The 20,857-nt window shown below is 33.8% G+C and overlaps 1 protein-coding gene across 8 annotated transcripts in view; it reads right to left on the bottom strand.

Annotated features, from left to right (window-relative positions):
- The window catches only part of Ralgapa1 (Ral GTPase activating protein, alpha subunit 1 (catalytic)), a 246,379-nt gene that overhangs the window by 183,141 nt on the left and 42,381 nt on the right, over positions 1–20,857 (bottom strand). For all 8 annotated transcript variants that reach the window (XM_013510373.1, XM_013510372.1, XM_013510369.1 and 5 more), the window contains exons 2-7: positions 20,491–20,601; positions 19,667–19,716; positions 15,656–15,713; positions 7,909–7,952; positions 6,267–6,444; positions 4,560–4,675 (exon numbers count right to left, since the gene is read on the bottom strand). In XM_013510373.1, the coding sequence (XP_013365827.1) occupies positions 4,560–4,675; positions 6,267–6,444; positions 7,909–7,952; positions 15,656–15,713; positions 19,667–19,716; positions 20,491–20,601 (557 nt within the window). The remainder of the gene's footprint in view (positions 1–4,559; positions 4,676–6,266; positions 6,445–7,908; positions 7,953–15,655; positions 15,714–19,666; positions 19,717–20,490; positions 20,602–20,857) is intronic.

Raw genomic sequence — 20,857 nt, 5'->3', positions numbered from 1 at the left:
TGTGTGTGTGTGTGTGTGTGTGTGTGTGTGTGTGTGTGTGTGTGTGTGTGTGTGTGTGTAGTGGTACCAGTAAAGTATACATAATCAGAGCCCAAGAACAGGCACAATAGTGACTTAGAGCCTGAAAGAGGTAAGGAGAATATTTATGAAATGGGGCAAGGGTCAAAAGGAGACAAAGTAGCATACTGCACTCCAGTAGGGTGAGGAAGATATTTAAGTAGGGAGCTGGCAAAGGTCCCAAGTGAAATACCGGAGACTGACGGAGAAAGTGTCTTCAGAGCACACAGAGGTAATGGGAGATCTGATTACCTACAAGAAGGATTCACTGAATAAGCAAATATATGGAGACTAGTGTAAGTTTCTCATTGATAGAAGAAAATTATAAATACAGAAAGGAAGAAACTAGAGTAAACCCAGTATTGAATTAAAATCTGAGATAGTGGTATGAATTCATGATGAGAGAAAGGAGCGGGGAGAAGGAAGAAGGAGAAATGGAGAGAAGGAGACAAAATAGGGAGGAGAGGGAGAGAAAAGGAGGAGAGAAGGAAGAAGAGAAAGAAGGAGGGATAGAAAGGAAGAGGGACAGGGAGTGGGGGGGAGAGGGATTGGGAGGGAGAGATGCGTGTAAACTATACACATTCTCTTAACTCTAGCAGATCCAGGAAAGAAAACAGTAATGAGCACTCTGAGTGTCTGGATCTTGAATTCCAAATACAGTTCTCCACCAAAATGAATGATGGCTCCTTGGACAGACAGGTAATTCCAGAGTGGAAAAGGTACAAGATGATACTGAAACATCTTGCTGTACCAGGAAGAAAGAAAGGGTTTTGGAGGAAATTGTAAAGGTACAGAAACCAGGTGTGGTGGTACACACCTGTAATCCCAGCACTCCAGAGGCTAAGCAGGAGGACTGCCAAGACTTTGAGGTCAGCCTGGGCTACATAGTGAGTTTAAGGACAGCCTGAACTATGTAGCAAGACTGTCTCAAAAAAAAAAAAAAAAACTAAAAAATTAAAACAAACAAACAGCATAGAAAATAGCTTAAGGAACTTCCACTGGCCAAATCTAGGACAGTATGAGCAGCAAAATAAGTAGTAATGAAGAATACTAACACAGAGATTCATGGGAATCATAAACCCATGATGACATAAATAATTATATGAATAACAAAGAAGAAAGATTTTCCTAGCAGTATTTCACAAAGTACTGAATGTACAAGATGGCATTAAAATTTTAAAAGTGGCTCAAAAGAGAAAACAATTCAAATACCAATCAACAGATAGACAGAATGTGGGTTATTCATATAATAGAATATTATGCAATAAAAAGGAATGATGTTTTGATACCTGCTACAAAACTGATTTTTTTTTTTTTTTTTTTTGAGATAGGGTCTGGCTATGCAGTTCAGGCTGGTGTTGAACTAACTATGTAGCCCAGACTGGCCTCAAACTCTTGGCAAGCCTCCAGCCTCAGCTTCCCAAGTGCTGGGGTTACAGGCATGTGCCACCACACCCGGCAACAAAGATAAATTTTGAAAACTAAGTAAAAGAAGGCAATCAAAAAAGACTAAATTCTGTATGATTCCATTTATATGAAATGTCTAGAATAAGAATACAGAGACAAAAAACAGATCAGTGTTTGCCTAGGTCAGGGGATGGAAAAGCGGCTTGGAGAATAAAAGGATTATTCCTGATGGGTATGGGGTTTCTTATTAAGACAGAAATGTTCTAAAATTATTTGTAATGATGGTTGCCTAATATTGTGAACATACTTTAAAAACACTGAACTGTAGCAGTTGTGGGTGTAGCTCATGGTAAAGCACTTATTTAACATGAGCAAATCCCCAGGTTCAATTACCTAGCACTGCAAATGAAAAAAACCAAATGAACAAACAAACAAACAATGAATCACACCTTCTGAGTGAGTAAACTTCATGGAATGTGTATTATATCTTAATAAAGCTCAACCATCACCATAATAATTCAGTCAAATGAATGGATACTAAAACATATGGGTGAAATTTTGAAGAGGAAAAGGATATTTACAAAGTTATAAAATGTTTCCCTATAAAATACTTACTGATTATAAAGGAATAAAAGAAATAATACCACTGAAAAATCTTGGCAAATATCACCTTCATCAAAGAACCAAGATCAACACATTCTGGCACATGCATCAAAATCAGCTCAAAGTAAACAACAGTGAAACATTAACTGTAAGGCTTTTTAAAATGGAGAATTTTTTTGTGATGCTGGATTATATAAACAAAAATTTGTTTTTTTTGTGTTTTTGTTTTTGTGTTTGTTTTTTGTTCTTTTGAGACAGGTCTCACTGTGTACCTCAGGCTGGCCTCAAACTCACTAAGTTGCCCAAACTGGTTTTGAACACACAATCCTCCTGCCTTAGTCTCCTAGATGCTGAGATTACAGGTGTGCACCACCACACCTGGTTTATACAAAGATTTATAGGAAATGATAGTTGGATTTATAAAAGAAAAAACTCCCATCTACTGGACTTGGTCAAAATAAAAAAAACATTTCTCCTTCAAAAGAACAAAACCAGGCTTTAAAGCCATCTATGAAAATGAAAAGGTAGGTCACTAGGAGGAAATACTCATACAACATACACCTAAGGATGTGTATCTAGAATACATTAAAAAATTCACAACTTAAGACAAATAACCCAATTTAAAAATCAGCAAAAGTAAAAAAGTCACTTCAACTAAGAGGACAAACACATAAAAAGATATTGAACACATCATTAGCAGTTAGGGAAAGGAAAGTAAAAAGCACAACAAAATAGATACCACTATACAATCACCAGAACAGGTTGACAATATAAGAAATGCTGGTGAGGAGGTAAAGCAAGTGTAAGTCTCACACACTGCTGGTGGAGTGTGGAAAGGTACTACCATTTGGAAAACAGCTTGGCAATTTGTTTATCAGTCAATGTACAACTTCTATATGACATAGCCGTTCCACTCATTTACCTAAGGGAGAAGAAAGCATTTGTCCAGCACAGAATTCCTTACCAATAGTCACTGAAATTTTACTATGAAAACAACTCACAGAACCACCAGCAGGTAATGGATTACTAATCATGGCATATCCAGACAATGAAATGTTAGTCAATAATAAAAAGGAGCAGTTGGGTGAAAACTCAGCACTGTGGGAGACTGGAGTAGAAGGATGGCAAGTTCAAGCCCAGCCTAGGCAATTCAGTGACTTAGTGAGATTCTGTCTCAAATTTAAAAAAAAAAAAAAAAAGGACTGGAGATGTAAAGGCCTTGGGTTCAATCCTTAGTACCACAACAGTGATATACACAACATGTTATCAATACACATAACAACATGAATGACTTAAAAAATAATTATGCTCCAAGAGGCCAGATCACAAAAGAATACATATTATATGTGAAAATATGAACCATACAAACTAATCTATAGTGACAAATATTAGACCAATGATTGCCTGTGGGTGGGAGGGGCAGAGCATAAAGGATGTAGATTATAAATGACCCAAAGAAACTTTTAGTAGTGACAGATAAGTTCTTTGTCTTGATTGTGCTGAGGATTTCATGATTGTTATACATGTAATAAAATGTCAAATTGTAAACTTCAAATGTGAAAGTTTACTGTATAATAATTATCTCACAATAAACTAGTAAGGTAATTTTAAAAATCCACAGGAAGTACAAGATGTTTTTAAGAAAAACTAGTAGTAATGATAGTAAAAACTACCCATGGTAGAACACTTACTATGTACTATGCAATATTCCATTCTAAATACTTTGCATAACCTAAGCTTCAAATACTGAACTGCAACAGGTACTATTTTTATCCCTATTTTACAAACAAGAAAACAGAAGTACAATACAGAGTGGTGAAGTAATTTGCCAAACGTCACACTATCATTTAAAACGTGGAATCACAATTCAAACCCTGATAACCTGGCACAGGATCCAAATTAACTTTACAATGCTTGTTTCTGAGATATAGAAATTTTTATATGAGATATTTAAATTTTTAAATCTGAAAGTTATAAGAAATGTGTATTGCTAAAAATGTTTTCATCATCAAGAAATGCACATTTCGCATCTTCAAGGAACAGGATACCTTATAAAGTACATGGACTTAGAAATTCAAAAGGCATAAATAGATTTAAGTGTAAAATAAACTTCTCCTCAATCCTTAGCCTGCAGCCTACCTCATCTACTGGACTTGGTCAAAATTGTTACGTCTTGACAGACTGGCCCCTAAATTCATTACCAGCCTTTTATGGTGCCACAGCTGCTGATTATAAATGAAAGGATTAGAAATTAAGCCCAACTGGCTATATAAAAAATTATATACATAAAATCTACATCATAAAAATTTCTGTAGCCAAAAGTTTTATAATATCTCCAGTGATTTTTATCTAACATATATTTTCAAAATTCTAAATTTGTCACTCCTCCAAGAAAATAAGCAAACATCTACTACGACAGAAACATGATAAAAGAGGGAAAAAGGAGTCAATCACATAATACCCCAAAGGGGGTGATATCAAAGGTAACACACCTGAATTACTATGTATTTTAAAAGTGCTTCAAGAAAGTAGCTTGTGAGATCTTCTTGTCCTTTATCACCTGATTGTGGGGGGACAAGAGGAGTGATTTCCTCTATAGTGACTTGAGCTATCCAAAGACAAAAGAACAGTACAATTACAACTTTAATAATACAAATACAAATAATACAAACAAATTTAACTGCAAGACATGTATGCATAAAAACTGCTTGAAAACTTTCTAATGATGGACTCTTAAAATAAATCTGAGGTCAAGGTTGAGTTGGATCCCCAGCACCTCAACAAAACAAAAACAAAATCAAAATCGCTTCTCGGCCTTTTGGCTAAGATCAAGTGAAAAACAAAATCAAAAATCTGATGTCATCCTGATAGTCCCTATCATGACCAACGTAAATTTTAATACTCAGCTGTTTGTGAGCTCTTCACTGACAGAGCGTGACATAGGGATGAAGAGTACATATAGAGTGATTAAGAAGATATGACATTCATTTGAGAAATGACTAGGAAAATCACTAGTAGTTCCACTATATAATCCAAAATATGATGGCAAACAGCAACAAGGTGCTTATTCATCAAACTAATATTCTGGTTACAAGAAACTTTTACATTTAAAAAAAATTCATTATAACAAATGCAAATTCAAGAAGATCAACCCACAACTCAGTGAATTCTCTTAAATATTTCCTAAGCAGCACAATCAGCAACTGGTTTAACACATGCATGTTTCTAAAGCTGTCTCTCAGTAAACATCAGTCAAGTAAGCATGCTGACAACAACTCCCAATACCCACTACATACAGACAGACGCATATATATACACACACACGCAATACAGGGGAAAGAAAACTAAGGTTAAAACAGTAACACTAGAAAATCTTAGCGTAAAAAGTCATTAACGAATGAAAGTAAAAATTAAGTAACATTCCTGAAATTATAAATTTAAAAATAAAAATATTATTGAGGATTTACTTAAAAAATCAATTTATATATAACGTTTCTGCAGACATCTACTGTACAAAGTAAAATACACTTGTACTTCAATGTACATCCAGACTAACTCCATGACACAGAGTGATAAACAGAAATTAAAGATAAACATAAAATGGTTTGTGTCAATCATGCTTAGACACCTGGGGCCTTGTTAACTGGAGATAACGTCCCTTCCAGACTGGCCACTTCCTAGAGTCTTATAGTGCCTTTCACATGCAAACCAACCAATACACAGCACACAACCCCACCACTTCCTCTACATTCCCACTCAAGGCCACTACCTCTCTGGTCTTACCTCTCCAAGGCCAGGTATCAAACAACTAAAGACAATGTTTATGACCCAGAACCCACTGGAATCATTCAACTAACTTGCTAACCCTCATTTACCTATTTTTTCCCAGGGAAACCATAATAAAATCTCTGGCCTACATTTATTCCTCATCCCTCTGTCTTCTGACTCACCCTGCTACTTTCCCATTTGTGCCATATCCTCTCACCCTCCACCCTTGAATGAGACCCCTTCTTCTCATTGTAATAAACTATATTTTCAATAGCTGTCTTCATCTCCTGGCCTCACCATACCTAAATAATAATAAAATCCATATTTTAACACATTGTCTTATTTAACTCATTTAATAAATGTACAGGCATTTAAAAATACATTAAGGAACTATATAGAAAACTTAAAAATGCTGATGGGTAAAATCTTACTTTCTTGAAGGTTGAGTGGAGGATTAATAAGATTATCTAAAGTTCGAGGTCCATGTTCAGATTGTGGTGCTGAAAACCCAGGGATTAAGCATGAAAACATCCAGAGCTGTTCTTTGCTACAGTTAGTTTGAAGAGCTTGCAACCACAACAAGAAAAGACGAACACCTTCCCGCCTAATCTAAAATAAAATGAAAAACAGTATATTTTAATGGAAATACTTTTTCCTCTTTAGAACACAGCTCCCTAGATGATTACAGACATTTTACAAAACAAACAGAGAAGGTGCTAGGGATTTAGCTCAGTGGCAAAAGCACCTGCCTGGCAAGTGCAAGGTCATGAGTTTGATTGCTGGTACCAGAAGAAAAACAAAACAAAAAAACAAAACAGAGAAAGGGAAGTGGGAAATATATATTACACCCAAGACATCTACTGAATTCATTATTTTAAAATCTAAATTCATGGAGTTTTAAAAAGAATAAACTTGGTCTCTGTCTAAAGTCAATTAAGTAAGTTGTATTTTATAATTTCCATTTGTGAAAAATCAGAAAAGCACTTCCTTCATGTCTACTTCCTTCCTTGCCTATCTCCTATCACCACTAGTCTAATCCAAGGAGGCAGGGCAAAGACTATTCCTTCTCATAAAAACCTTGGTCAAGGAGGAATGGTAACAGATCCTGGTACACTGCTAATCCAATGTTCCTGTCCTGAAAGAGTTCTGAAATTACTAAAATTATAAAACTAAATTGTTACAAGTAAAATTATTATTTTTTTATTAAAGTTATTTTAATCACTTGCAATTATCTCATTTACCTATCATTTGTTTCTAAACCACAGATCAAGAACTTTGGCTTGTTAAGCATCCAGAACAATACCTACACACAGACAATAAGTACATGAATCAATGAAAGAATGCTTTCCTAGCAAGGGAACATGAAAACAGGAAAATTCAACCTCTGACAAGTAAAACACTAAGTTCTTCACCACAGGCAATCTCACAGGTAACACTGGAAATCACCTCACCAGAGTTTTATTAATGGCCACTGTCAAAGTTACTCTCCTGCTGTGAGTCTTGTGGTTTAGCCACATAAAGGCAGAAAAGCATAGGAGAGTTTATTCCTTTGTACTGCTGTACCCAAGCCTTGATGCTCAAAGTACATTTTATAATGTGTGACTACCCAACAGGGTTTGGAATGGACAGTTTCCTTTACTATAGCACAATGAGCTAATGAAAATGAAATAAAATCAGGTATATTAGGTATATAGATAGTTTAGACAGACACACACACACACATACACAGACACAGATATTGCCACCCCCATCCTCCTCTATACCTAAACATGGCTACAGTAAAATGAAGAATAATTTGTTGAATGACTAAACAATTTTTCACAGAGGAAAGATTTCTGGTGATTAAGTCAATACAGTAGCAAAATACAAAATAAAACAGTTTTCAATGCCCTGGTTAACCTCATAGGCATTTTCAAACATAATATTAAATATAGCTATATTTTAGGTGAATTCATTTCATTTAAGTGATGACAATTCAACCTTCAGGAAAAAGCTGTGGTAGGAAAAGTGGAACAGGTGCATGTAGTAACTTTATTCAGTTCTTAAAAGTCAGAGACAAAAAATATATTATACCTTTAAGGAGTTTCCTGTGTGTAGTAGTTTCTTTAAAATCAATCCTGAAAAGGAAACATGATTTTAAATATTCATATACAGTATTCTTATCTGTTTCTAAAATGTCAGAGTTCTCGGTCAGACTTACAAACATTTTTTAGCAAGTCCTTGGCAACCTCTAAATTGTTCTTGGTGACCTTATATCCTGCTGGCCAAACTTGAGACCAGAGGGCATATAAAAAAAATCACCTTTCAACACATTATTTATTACGATTAAACATAATTTATTTTACTGATAAAACCGGGGCCCAAAACTGTGTTTAAAATAATAATCTATTACATATCACTTACCAAAACAAAAAATTTTATTATTAAATCACTAAAATAAAATACACTGTAGAAATTTTTCATTTAGTGAATCAAATACCTCGAAGTCTAATATTTCCTAAAAAATATTCCCACTGCATTAATTTTTTTAAGCTCCAAAAAGTATTTTGAGGGAGAAGAGAGAAAGAAAGGAAAAAGGGAGGGAAAATATATATATATATGCATATATATATATGCATATAGAAGGATAGCTAGGATAACTGTACTGCTGAAGTCCAGTGGTTTATTGAAAGGAACAGTTAATGCCTAAAGCAACTGTTCCTAAAGGAACAGTTCTGACCAATTTTGCATGCTTATGTTTGGTAATCTGAACAACTAATTTGAAGACAACAATATGCAATATAACAACCATGGGTGAATTCCTACCATCTTGTCTAGTGAAATTCTGTGTCACTTCTGATTTTTTGTGTATTTAATTTTTATTCTTTTTAATGGTTTGATCAATCTTGCATTCTTACATCTGATAATCTAAGCAACTTCGTTGAAGATAACAATATGTAATATAACAACTACTGTTAATTCCTATCATTTTGTTCTGAAACCCTGTATCATTTTTATTGTTTTTGCTTTGTTTTGTTTTTGTCTACGTTGGTATTTTGTTATTATTCATTTTTTATTATTCTCTCTTTTAAAAAGTATTTAATGTCTTTTAAATTATGAAATATTTCACATCTACATTAAAACGATGAAATTAACATTAACAAACATCCAGAGGACCATAGTTCAGTTTGAACAAATCTAAAGTTTGTGTGCTATAATCTTTAAATTTCACTTATTTACATTATCTTTAATATATTATCTAACTATCTACAGGTCTCACTGAATCTTATATCATTTTCTTCTCCAAAGAAAAGCAGTATACAGACTTTGGTATTAATTATTTCCAAAATATTTTGTATTACTATTTATTTATAAATCAGCCAAGAACTTAAAACTGGTTTGTTTAAAACTTTATTAAATGGTATACAAAACAAGTTATGTACAGGTTTCTTTTCATAAAATTTATCTATGTTGATCTATAAAGCTCCAGTTCATTCATTTTTAACTGTTTACTATTCTACTACATGAACATCTTATAATTTATCTTCCGCATATTAAGACAGTTCGCTTGTTTTCCAATTTTTGCTACTACCAAGAATGCTATAACAAATGTTTTTGTTCATTATTCCCTGTACACACATTATTTCCCCTGGGGCATATAAACAGGAATGAAATCACTCATCTTCATTTACACCAAATATTAGAAAATTCTCTCAGCTTTGCACAGTGGCAGTATCCAATGAGGTTTATTCAAGATGCAATTACTGCTAATAAAAAAAAAACTCTCAAAAACAGTTGTCTAAAACGGTTATGCAAATTAACAATACCACTGGCAGTGTGTGTGCTCTGGTATATCACAATGTCAGCAGCACACTGACACATGCTTTAGTATCTGACAACCTGGTGAGTTAAATATACTGCTTTCATTTGATCTTTCATAGTGGCACTGATCATCATTTTTAACTATTATTTTATTTTTTTCTTTTCTTTGGTACCTGGAATCAAATTCAGGACCTTGTACTTGCCAGGCAGATGCTGTACGGCTGAGCTACACCCCTGGCCCTGATCATCTTTTTAGCTCATCGTTCAACTTTGTAAATTGCCAGTCATTTCCTTTCTACATTTTTCAATTGGGTTATGTTTTTTTAAAATGAGGGATTCCATATACATATTAGTTATATTACTTCCATGAATTGGAAATATTTCTTCCAAACAGCTAAGTCACATTTTTGTTAGAAGTTGGGAAACTACTCTCTGATGTTTAAGGTTTTAAATTTTAAGCTGGTCAATTCGCCATGGATTTTCTTTTTAAGTATACTTTCTATGTCTAAAGACATTCTTCTCAAACTTATGGTTAAAAACATAAACCAAATATTCCCTTTCAATGTTCTAAAATGGACTGAGGAAATCGCTCAGTAATATAGCAACTGTCTAGCATGTACAGGACCGGGGTTCAGGCTCCACTACTCCAAAAATTTTTTTAAACAACCAAAAAAAAAAAAAAAGTTTAAAGTGTTATTTTACTTGTTTAAGTCCTGAAACCCATCAGAAATTTATTTGTGTGTGAGAGAAATAGAATTGCTTTTTTTCTAAGTGATAACAAATTGTAGCACTAACTCATTCAGGGGTTATAATGTTCAAATAAAGTAAAATGACATCTCAATCATATTGCAAGTTTCTATAAATAAGCCTAGATCTTTGACTGGCTTCAAGGTTCCTTTTCAAAATCTGTTGTACTTGGCCATCACTACACCAACATTGTCTTTACTATTATAAATTTGTATCTTATTAATGGGTATGGAAATAGCCACCACCACCACCACTTTTATAATTTGTTATGCTTCCAAGTTGCTGAGAGGTGGATCTTTCATATAAATTTTAAGATAAACTAGGCAAACCACATAAAAAATCCCTACCAAAATTTTAAATGAGAATTATCTTTAGACCATTAAGTCTATCGCCCATGGATGCTGCACAAGATTCCAGTCATTCAAATTCTTTCTTGTTTCTCAATAATCATATCATTGCCATAAATTAATTTTTCAAGAGACTACAGAATATACATTCTTTGCAAAAATTGGAACATTCTAGAAAGAATATATTCTGCACTGTACTGTGCCTCAATAGCTTTATAAAGTTTAATCATCTAAAGCTGACCATAAAGGAATTTGGTTAGAAATTGAAAAAGAAACACCATGGAAACAAATATTAGAAAAATTTAAAAACAGAAGCATTTTTAAATAAGTTATAAGTTAAGAAGAAACCAAAAAGTAACATTAAAATTTTTTTCAACTAATAAAAAGGAAAACAACATATTAAAATTTATGAGATAAAAAACTAAAGGGAATCTTGGAAGAAAGCTTATAGTCTTAAAATGCCTATATAAGAAAGATAGGGGCTGGGGATTTAGCTCAGTGGCAAAGCGCCTGCCTGGCAAGTGCAAGGTCGTAAGTTCGGTTCCTGGTACCAGAGAAAAAAAACCAAAAAAAAAAGATAGGTCTCAAATTAATACTGTATACTTACATCTTTACTAGAAAAAAAAGAGCAAATTAAACCCAAAGCAAGCAGCATTTTATAAAATATAAAAGATTAGAAATCAATAAAATACAAAGCTGAAAAAGTACAGAGAAAATTCATTGATACCAAAAGGCAGTTCAAAAGATCAAGAAACATAACAAATACTTAGCTAGATGGGCCAATAAAATAATAAAGACATAAATTACCAAAATCTAGAATGAAAGAGCCCACATCACTATTAATTCCATAGGAATTAAGAGATACACTGTAAAATAATAACTCAAGCAATTTACACAAGCAAATTAGACAATTTAGATGAAATGGACAAACTCCAAGAAAGATACACATTATCAAAACTGAGTCAGAAAGAAATATAAGATCTGAATAAACCTATAAGCAAAGAAGTTGAAATAATACAATTCTCACAAAGAAAAGCCTAGGTTCAAATGACTTTACTTTTAATTTTAGCAAATATTTGAAGCAGAAAAACACACCATCCATTCACAATCTCTTTCAGAAAATCAAGGAGGGACCACTTTCCAACTCATCTATGAAGCTCAACAATGGCATGCCAAGAAAACTAGAGAGCAGTATCTCTCTGTTACCAAAGAGGCAAAAATCTAACAAATTATTAACACTCTGAATGTAGCAATATGTAAAGCTACTAATAAACGACAACAAAGAGGCATTTAATTCGACAACACACAGTTGGTTTAATATGTAAAATTCCATGAGTGAAATATGTAATAGAGTAAATGATAAAACCACCAAAGTCAATCAAAGTGATTACATCAACAGACGCAGAAAAAGGATTTGAGAAAATACAATGTACATTATGATAAAAAACTCAACAAAAGGGGAAGAGAGGGTTACTTTCTCAACATGACAAAGGACATCTACAAAAAGTTACAGTTATCATCATACGTAATGGTAAAAGACTTTAAAAATATGCAATAATGCATGGATGCCCACTCTGGCCACTTTTATTCAACACTAGTGGAGGTACAATAAATAAAAAATACAAATTAAAAGTACAAATTAAAGGCACTAGATTAGAAATAAAAAGTAAATGTATTAATTCACACATAACATAGTCCTACAGCAGAAAATCTGTAAGAATCCATAATAAAAAAGCACAAGTAAACAAGATATAAAAAACTGCAAGCATACCAATGTTGATTAGTTGGTGAGCAGATAACAACATGATATAATAATACAACAGAATACTATGCAGCAATAGTATTAAAAATACTGGTATGATACAATAAAAATAAATAAAAATAAAAAATTTTTATAAATAAAAAATACTGGTATGATACAACATAAATAAACCAAAAAAGAAATTATACTAAGGAAAGAAGGAAGACACAGAAAACCACTCATTGGGATGATTTTCTTTATATGATCCAAAAATTACAAATTTATTTAGGACAGAAAATAAACTGGTGGTGGGAACAGTAACTGGCCAAAATAGGCTTGAAAGATATTTGAGAGTGCTAGAGATGTTCTAAAACTGGATTTCTGTGACTACATATTTACTAAAAATCATTGAATTGTTTACCTAACTGCATAAATTTTATCTACATAAATTATATTTCAATGAAGCTATTTTTTTAAAATATCAGCTGGAGTCGCTGATTCATCTACTTTTATATGGAAGACAAAAAAGGAAAGGATATAAGACAGGCATGGTGGTATGTTCCTGTAATCCTAGCACTCTGGGAGACTGATACAGAAAAATTTCAAATTCAAGCCCAAGCCAGACAACTTAAGTGACTTAACCAGACCTTCTCTCAAAAAAGGTAACAACAGCATCAAAAGGCTGGGGATGTAGCTTGGTGCAAGACCATGGGTTCAATACCCAGTACTTCCAAAACAAAAAGTGGGATTTGTAGGATTTTTCTGAATGACGAAGAAAAATAACCATTTATGACTTTTTTCAAGTTAAGGCATTTTTGGAATAGTATTAGTCATGACAACTAGGTAACCTGTGGTAGGTAATCTGTGGAGATTAAAAACTACATTCCTTTAATCTGTGGAGATTAAAGGCTACATTCCTCTGACATACAAGTCTTTGAAGTTCAGATGTCTCAAAGTTTCCTCACAAATAACCTTCAAAAATATTTTTATGATTATGAATACAAGATAGAATCTCATTCTTTTGAGCACCTGATGTGCTTATTAGCAATTCTTAAATCTTCTTTGCTGTAGTGTCTATTTGTCTGCCTACTTTAGAAATTTATTTGCCTTTTAGACATATGGTGCTATATGAGTTCTCTCTATATTATGGGAATACGTATTTTGGTCACTCAATTTCATTTTATTTTTATTTATTAATTTATTTTTTGTGGTGCTAGACCTAAAACCCAGGGGCATAAAAATTCTAACAAGTGCTCTAGCACTGAGCTGCAAACCCAGCCTAAATCTTAAAATATATCTAACAAATTTATTCTAAAAGGCTTTATGATTTAGGATTTTGTCTTTTTTTCTTCTTTCCTTTTTTTTTGGTACTGGGAATCGAACTGAAGACCTTGAGCTTGCCAGGCAGGTGCTTGTGCCACTGAGCTATATCCCCAGCCTTTTATTATTATTATTATTATTATTATTACTATATTTTATTTTATTTTTTTTGTGGTAACAGGGATCAAACTCACGACCTTGCACTTGCCAGGCAGGTGCTTATGCCACTGAGCTATATCCTCAGCCCAGCTTTTTTTCTTAAGCAGTTGCATCAATGCCCTCCATCTGTACAGAATTCCCTTTTTTTCAGTTTTTTTAAGACAGGGTCTCATTATGTAGTTCAGACTGGCCTTGAACTCACTATGTAGCCTAGGTTTGACCTCAAATTCACAGTGATCCTCTTGCCTCAGACTCCCTAGTGCTGGAATTACAGGTATGCACCACCACGACCTGCCAGAATTCCATTTTAAACTGGAACTATTAATAAGGATGGCCTCAGTTTCACAGTCTCAGAGACTTTGTTTTCTAAAACCAATTAAAAAAATAAAAAAATAAAACCAATTAAGGATTGTAGGACCTCTATAAACCTAACTTTCTTTTTAAAGAGAAACATACAATTTTACAAATGAATAGCCAGGCATGGTGGTGCATACCTATACTCTCAACTAATCATGAGACAGAGGCAGGAGAATTGAAATTTGAAGGCCAGCTTGTGTATCTTAGCAAAATCTTGTCTTTAAAACCAAAATAAAAAAAAAAAAAGGAAAGGAAGGGAAGGGATGTGCTCAGTAGTAGGGCATCTAGCCATGCATGAGGCCCTGGGTTCAATCACTACCACAGCAAAAAAAGAATGTAAGGTCTATACTATTCTCCTTCAACAATGTGTATCTATGGGCTATCCATTCCCCATGAGAGTTCCTAGCAGTCAAGCCTGACATCACTGAACCAAAGCCAACAATCACCTACCTGCAGACTCTTTAATTTGAGGGAGAAAATAAGCCTTATAATGAGAGGTCAAGAGTCCTGTGGTGAACCAGACTCTAAGTCAGCAAGTATTTTGGCTAAATTATGATAACAGAAAGTCTGTGATCTCCGTATCTGACAATAACCAACAGGAGGATTTTCTTTTTCTTTTCAGTTTCTTTTTTGCTTGTTAAAAGAGGGTCTCCCTATGTAGTGCACACTGGCCTTGAACTATGCAGCCTGGGATGGCCTATAACTTATGGCAATCCTCCTGCCTCAGCTTCCTGAGTGCTAGGATTGCAAGAGTTCATCACCATGCCTAGCCTCAGTTTCATTTTATGAGTTTGGAAGCCTCATTTTGGTTCTTCAAGCCATACATTTAACTCCAGTCCCTTTGTTTTTCTGTTTGCCTTCAAATGGCACAAACTCATAGTTCATACCCTTGCTTTCAAATCTGGACCACAGAGCTTTTATTCTTCTTGGTACTTTGAATTTGTTTCATTTTTGATGCAAACAGATATTTATCTTGGTACTGACTCTGTTTTCATTTTATGTATTTTTACCACCACTGCTAATGTATTCAACTGAAGGATGAGGTAGATCAAAAACACTTTGCAATTCTGATGAAAAATTACACACACGCACACATATTTATTTATTCTGGAGTGCTGTGAATTGATCACAGGGTCTCATGCATGCTAAACACATGCTCTGCCACTGAGCTATACCCTCAGCCTTGCACTTGTATTATTTTGTTTTATATTCCCAAGCTGTTCCCGCATTCTTTGTTTTTAATAAATCATTAAGTATTAGTTTGTTTTAAACAACTACCACCCATTAAAAAGCATCTGCACATATCACCATTCATTTAAAGTGTGAAATATATAGTTTCTTTGCTTACCAATACTATGAAATTGCCATCGCTGATGAATTCTTTCTGGAAGAAGTTGTAAAATTTTCTAAAAATCAATATGGACAAAACATAGAGAATAAAATATAAGTGATGAGTCTATATCCTATCACATATCAGATATTAAGTGCTTATTAAGCCTGTAAGAGTTTCCTATATAAAAGACAATATTATACATATAAAATAATCTTTGAACTAATCTGATAGTATTGCAGCACTGACATGTTGATTAGTATTTGAAAACACCAAAAAAAGTAGTATTAACAAATATTTGAAGCAAGAAATTAATGAAATTATCTTTTTTTTTTTTTTTTCCCCTCCGGTACCGGGAACCAAACTCACGACCTTGCGCATGCCAGGCAGGCGCTTTTTGCCACTGAGCTAAATCCCCAGCCCCATGAAATTATCTTTTATTGAAATGTTACAGCTGGGCGGGATAGAACATGCCTGTTATCCCAGCACTTTGGGGAGGCTAAGACTAGCATGAACTACATGGCAAGATTCTGTCTCAAACAAACAAACAAAATGGTTACAGAAAATAAGTTTATTTCTCCCTCATGACTAAATACTAACTCTAATATACTTCAAAATGCTTATTTACTATTCCTAGAATTTTGGTGTTGTGAAATTAATGAGTTTTCAGTTCCCTAAGACATTAATATTTGTGACATTTTTGCTTTGTTCTTTACTATTTTGATAAATCTCGGGAAATATTTTGATTTCATGAAAATCATCCTTTACTGGTACTGAGCTGGGAATGTAGTTCAGTGGTAGAGCATGTGTTTATTTGCCTGTTCAATGTTCTGGGTTCCATCCCCAGCACTGCACAAAACAAGAAAAAAATTATTTGTGCTGAGTTAATTCATAGGTATTATAAATAAGTATGAAAGAAAAATTTTAAATTTAGGAGCCCAATTAGGTAAGCAAATATATTCAGATTTTCATTTATTGGAAATAAACACTTTTTACATGTAAGACTTTCAAAAATTTGCCTCATTTCTTTTACAATAGTCACTATGTGGAATACTCTAAATTAACAGCTAATTTACTGCTATACTATGCTCTTGGTACTCATCGTCTTATTGAATGACATTTGTGTCTTTTATTATTGGTGCTCTTACTACTATTACTGCTTTAAAACACTATTATTTGAATATTTATAAGGACCAAATACTAACCTAGACCTTTTGTAGAATGATGTCTTGTTAATCTTCGCAATTATCTTAAAGAGGTTTATTAATTTCACAAGACCAATGAGCAAATGGGTTAAGTAGTGTGCTTAGGATAGTAAGCCAGAAAGTGAAAAGAACAGATTACAACCTCAACATACCTATTTCCAAACTCTTTGCCTCTATAATTCTCATCAAAGAATGGTATGTATTTTTATACTTCTTTCTTTTGATGTGATCTTTAGTTCACTCCATATATGAGAATGAAAAAATTACAGTTCTTCACAGATAAATGTTAGTCTCATATGAGCAATACCAACTTCTTTACCTTGCCTCTCTATGTCTCCCATATCTAAGCCAATAACTGCATAATTACTGCATAATTTATTTTGTTGTGGGAAGAGATAAAATTATAGAAGAGAAGTAAAAACAAGTTTAGTTGGGCATAGTAGTGCACACCTGTAATCCCAGCACTCAGGAGGCTGAGGCAGGAGGATCTTTGCGAGTTCAAGACCAGCCTGGGCTACCAAGTGAGCTCAAGGCCAGCCTGAACTGCATAGCAAGACCCTGTCTCAAAAGGACAAAAACAAAACAAAAAACCCACACATTTATGAATTACTCAAAAGCACGCTAAGTTATGACAAATTATACTTTAGATATAACTATGTTTTTTATGTGGGTAATAAAAGACAAAAGATATTACATGTGCCTTTACCTAAAGTGAGAAAGCAGAATATAAATCTTAACCCATATTGACATTACATAATGATGCTTTTAACCAGAAAAAAGAAATCACTTCATAATTTCTTGGCGTTTTTTCATCTTCTGTTTGTAAACGTAGAGATTATATATTATCACATTATAAGGAGGAAAACATTCAGCATAAAGAAATAATGTTTTCAAAAGATGAAACCCTGGGGCTGGGCAGTAGCTTTCTGGCAGATCATAGCTTAGCATGCACAAAGCTCTAGGTTCAATCTCCAGCACCAAAAGAAACAAAAATGGATAAAAATGAAAATGATCTCCTATCTTTTTTCTAATAAAATTTAATGATCCATTAAAGACATGTATTTCTACTCAAAGAATAAAAATGATCAGTTTGTTAAAAAGATTGGGGGAAGGTACTGGCGACTGAACCCATGGCCTTCACACAGAGCTACATTCTTAGACTTTTTTTATTTTGAGATGGTCTTGATAAATCACTCAAGCTAGGCCTGAATTTGCAATCCTTTTGCCACAGCCTCTGCTCAGACTGCAGGCATGTGTCACCACACCTGGCTAACAATTATTTTTAATAGAGGAAATACTTTGAAAGGCTCTTGTAACTAATCAGTCATCTTTACTTCCTGAATATAGGGCAAGCATGGACATTTAAAGGAATGTTTTCCAGAAATTATTACCTTGCTTTTTGTATGGATAATTTTATTCTTTCTCAAAACATCAATGTTTCAATATTCACCTTACAAAGAGTTTATGTAAACACTTGGGAAGGAAAATTAAATTCTTCAGGGTTCACAACTAGTGAAAATTAATTGGGGAACATCAATTACTGCTGTCTGAAACTTAGGAGCAAAACGAATTATTTTAACCTGTGACTAAATCAACAGTCCAATCAGTAGCTACCAAAGAAATTAATTAGGTTGTTTAAAGTCTTCTAAACTATATCAAATGCCTCCCATGGTGATGCATGCCTGTAATCCTAGCACTCAGGAGACTGAGGCAGGAAGATCACCACAAGTTTGAGGCCAGGCTAGAGTATCCAGTTACTTCAAGGCCAACTAAAGAGTGAGTTCAGAGCTAAATAGTGAGGCCACGTCTCAAAAACAAACAAAGAACAAAAAACTGTACCAAAATACAAAATAGTAAATTATCTTTAACTGGCAACAGACAAAACAGAATTTGGGGATATATAAATATAGGTATAAGTATAAACATTATTTTTCTTTTAAGGCAAGGTCTTGCTATGCTGGGTGCCCCATCTCAAACCTCCTAGGGTCAAATGATCCTCCTCCTCCTTCCTTGGTCTCCCAAGCAGGTGGGCCGTATAGGTACACACCACCATATTCAACTAGAAACTGTTTTTAAATTCTTTCATATGGTTTTTCAAGTCACAAAGTCTAGTCTTGGCTTTCTACAGGTTGATAAATTCTTAGTATATCAGAATACTTCTATGACTATTTATTTTGAAAAAAGAATAAAGCACAAGGAGTTACTTTTAACTGAGTATGACAGACTGTTAGTTACTACGAGCCAAAGATATAAACACATTTTAGCAGACCATCAAACTTTGCTCAGCCACTTCTATGTTTTCCTTTGAGTCTATAAGCATCTGCCCTATTCCATTTCAAATGATATAAACTGAAACTTTTAACAACATTTGAAACTATTTTGTACAAATTTACAATGAAAAGCCAGTAAAGCAGAATGATAAGTTGCCTAGGTGTGTCACAGGTGCAGTTCTAGAATTAAAAAAAAAAAAAAACTATGTAAACCTTGCACAAAATTTTCACTGTTTGCAAATACATTGAGTATCATACTAATTTTGTGGTATCAAATGCCTAAAAACAATTACAAAAGTACTAAAAAATACAAAATTCAGTCAAGTGAATTTGGTTAAAAAAAGAGATGTAGTTCTTCAAAGGACTTAGAACAATGAGGGCGAACCCTTTGGAGCTTTCATGATAACAAACAGTTGCTGTGGCACACATGCCTCAGGCTTGTCCTCACTGGGCTAGAGTCACAGTGCTTCATTATATGCTTAATTTCAATGTACTCTTTTATGTGTTCCCAGAATTGTTTTTGAAAAAAAATTAAAAGGATCACAAGAACTTACCTCAAAAATAAAAAGTATAGCATCCAATTCCTCTCTTTGAGACTTGTGACCTAAAATATTTTTACAGAAAAATATATTTAAATGTACCATTTCATACTTGTTAATAATCACATTTCATGAGGTTACAATATTTCAATCACTGAAGGGTTTTTCTCAGGGAATTTTTTTTAGTGAATGTTTAACACGTTCATGGCAGGGCCATATATGCATGACTACCCCATGCCACCTGTGAGAGTCACACATTTAACACCAGTGGCTCAAGCCAGTGAGAACAGTTTAAAGCATATTCTATTCATTGTGTACAAAGCATTTTAATATCTCTCTACTCTTTTGAGTAAGTTTAGGTTCTAGGGTTGGGGCTGCAGATTAGTAGTACATTGGATGCTTAGGCTCTGGGTCCAATCCCCATTGCATACACACATGCAGGCATACATACACACAATTAGGCTCCACATACTTATGTCTAAAAACAAATCATGATTTACTGGGAACTTTAAGTGTTCTCTGAAAACTAAAATATAAAAATGACTGTTCAAACATGCCAAGGGCAGAAAAAAGAAGGCAGATGAGAGAACAAATCTGACAAGCGAGAAGGCCAATCTTTAAAGCCTTCATAAACTAGTAAGGATAGTAATACTAATCCATTAGTTTTCTCTCAAATTCATCTTACGGGACCTATGATGATGGTGGAAGAGGAGTATCAAAAAGTTGTCTGATGAAAAGCAGTAAAATAACCCTAAATCTCTAATATCTAAGAGCCTCTTTTTAATGTTTATGACAATTACTGGAAATAGCACCATCAGCCAAAATACAAATTAACTTACCTTTCTGCTTAAGACTAGCTTCAATAGTCACAAAATTTTCGAAGAACACATAATATATATGTGAAAAATGCTGGTCAAAAAATTGTTTAAGATCAATAGATTCTGCATTCTCTGAAAAAGAAAAGAAAAAGTTTTTATATTTCCATAAAAGTTAAATCACATTTAATAAATATTCCTTATGCAAGTTTCTTTCAAAGGAAAAAAACTGCCCTAAAATTCTATCCTATTAAAATATTTGAGATATGTATTTATGGCCAGGTACGCAACTATACATACCAGTTCATGGGGTACAGCACATGGCCTAGGTTGGATGGTCAGGGACTTAGAAGGAATATGATTAGAAAATTGGTGACAAAGACGGGGAAGA

This window comes from Chinchilla lanigera, unplaced genomic scaffold (genome assembly GCF_000276665.1).
Source record: "Chinchilla lanigera isolate Chin_1 unplaced genomic scaffold, ChiLan1.0 scaffold00008, whole genome shotgun sequence".
In the NCBI taxonomy this organism is placed as follows: Eukaryota; Metazoa; Chordata; class Mammalia; order Rodentia; family Chinchillidae; genus Chinchilla; species Chinchilla lanigera.
The sequence above is the reverse complement of the archived record's forward strand: the minus strand, read 5'-3'. Positions and strand labels throughout refer to the sequence as shown.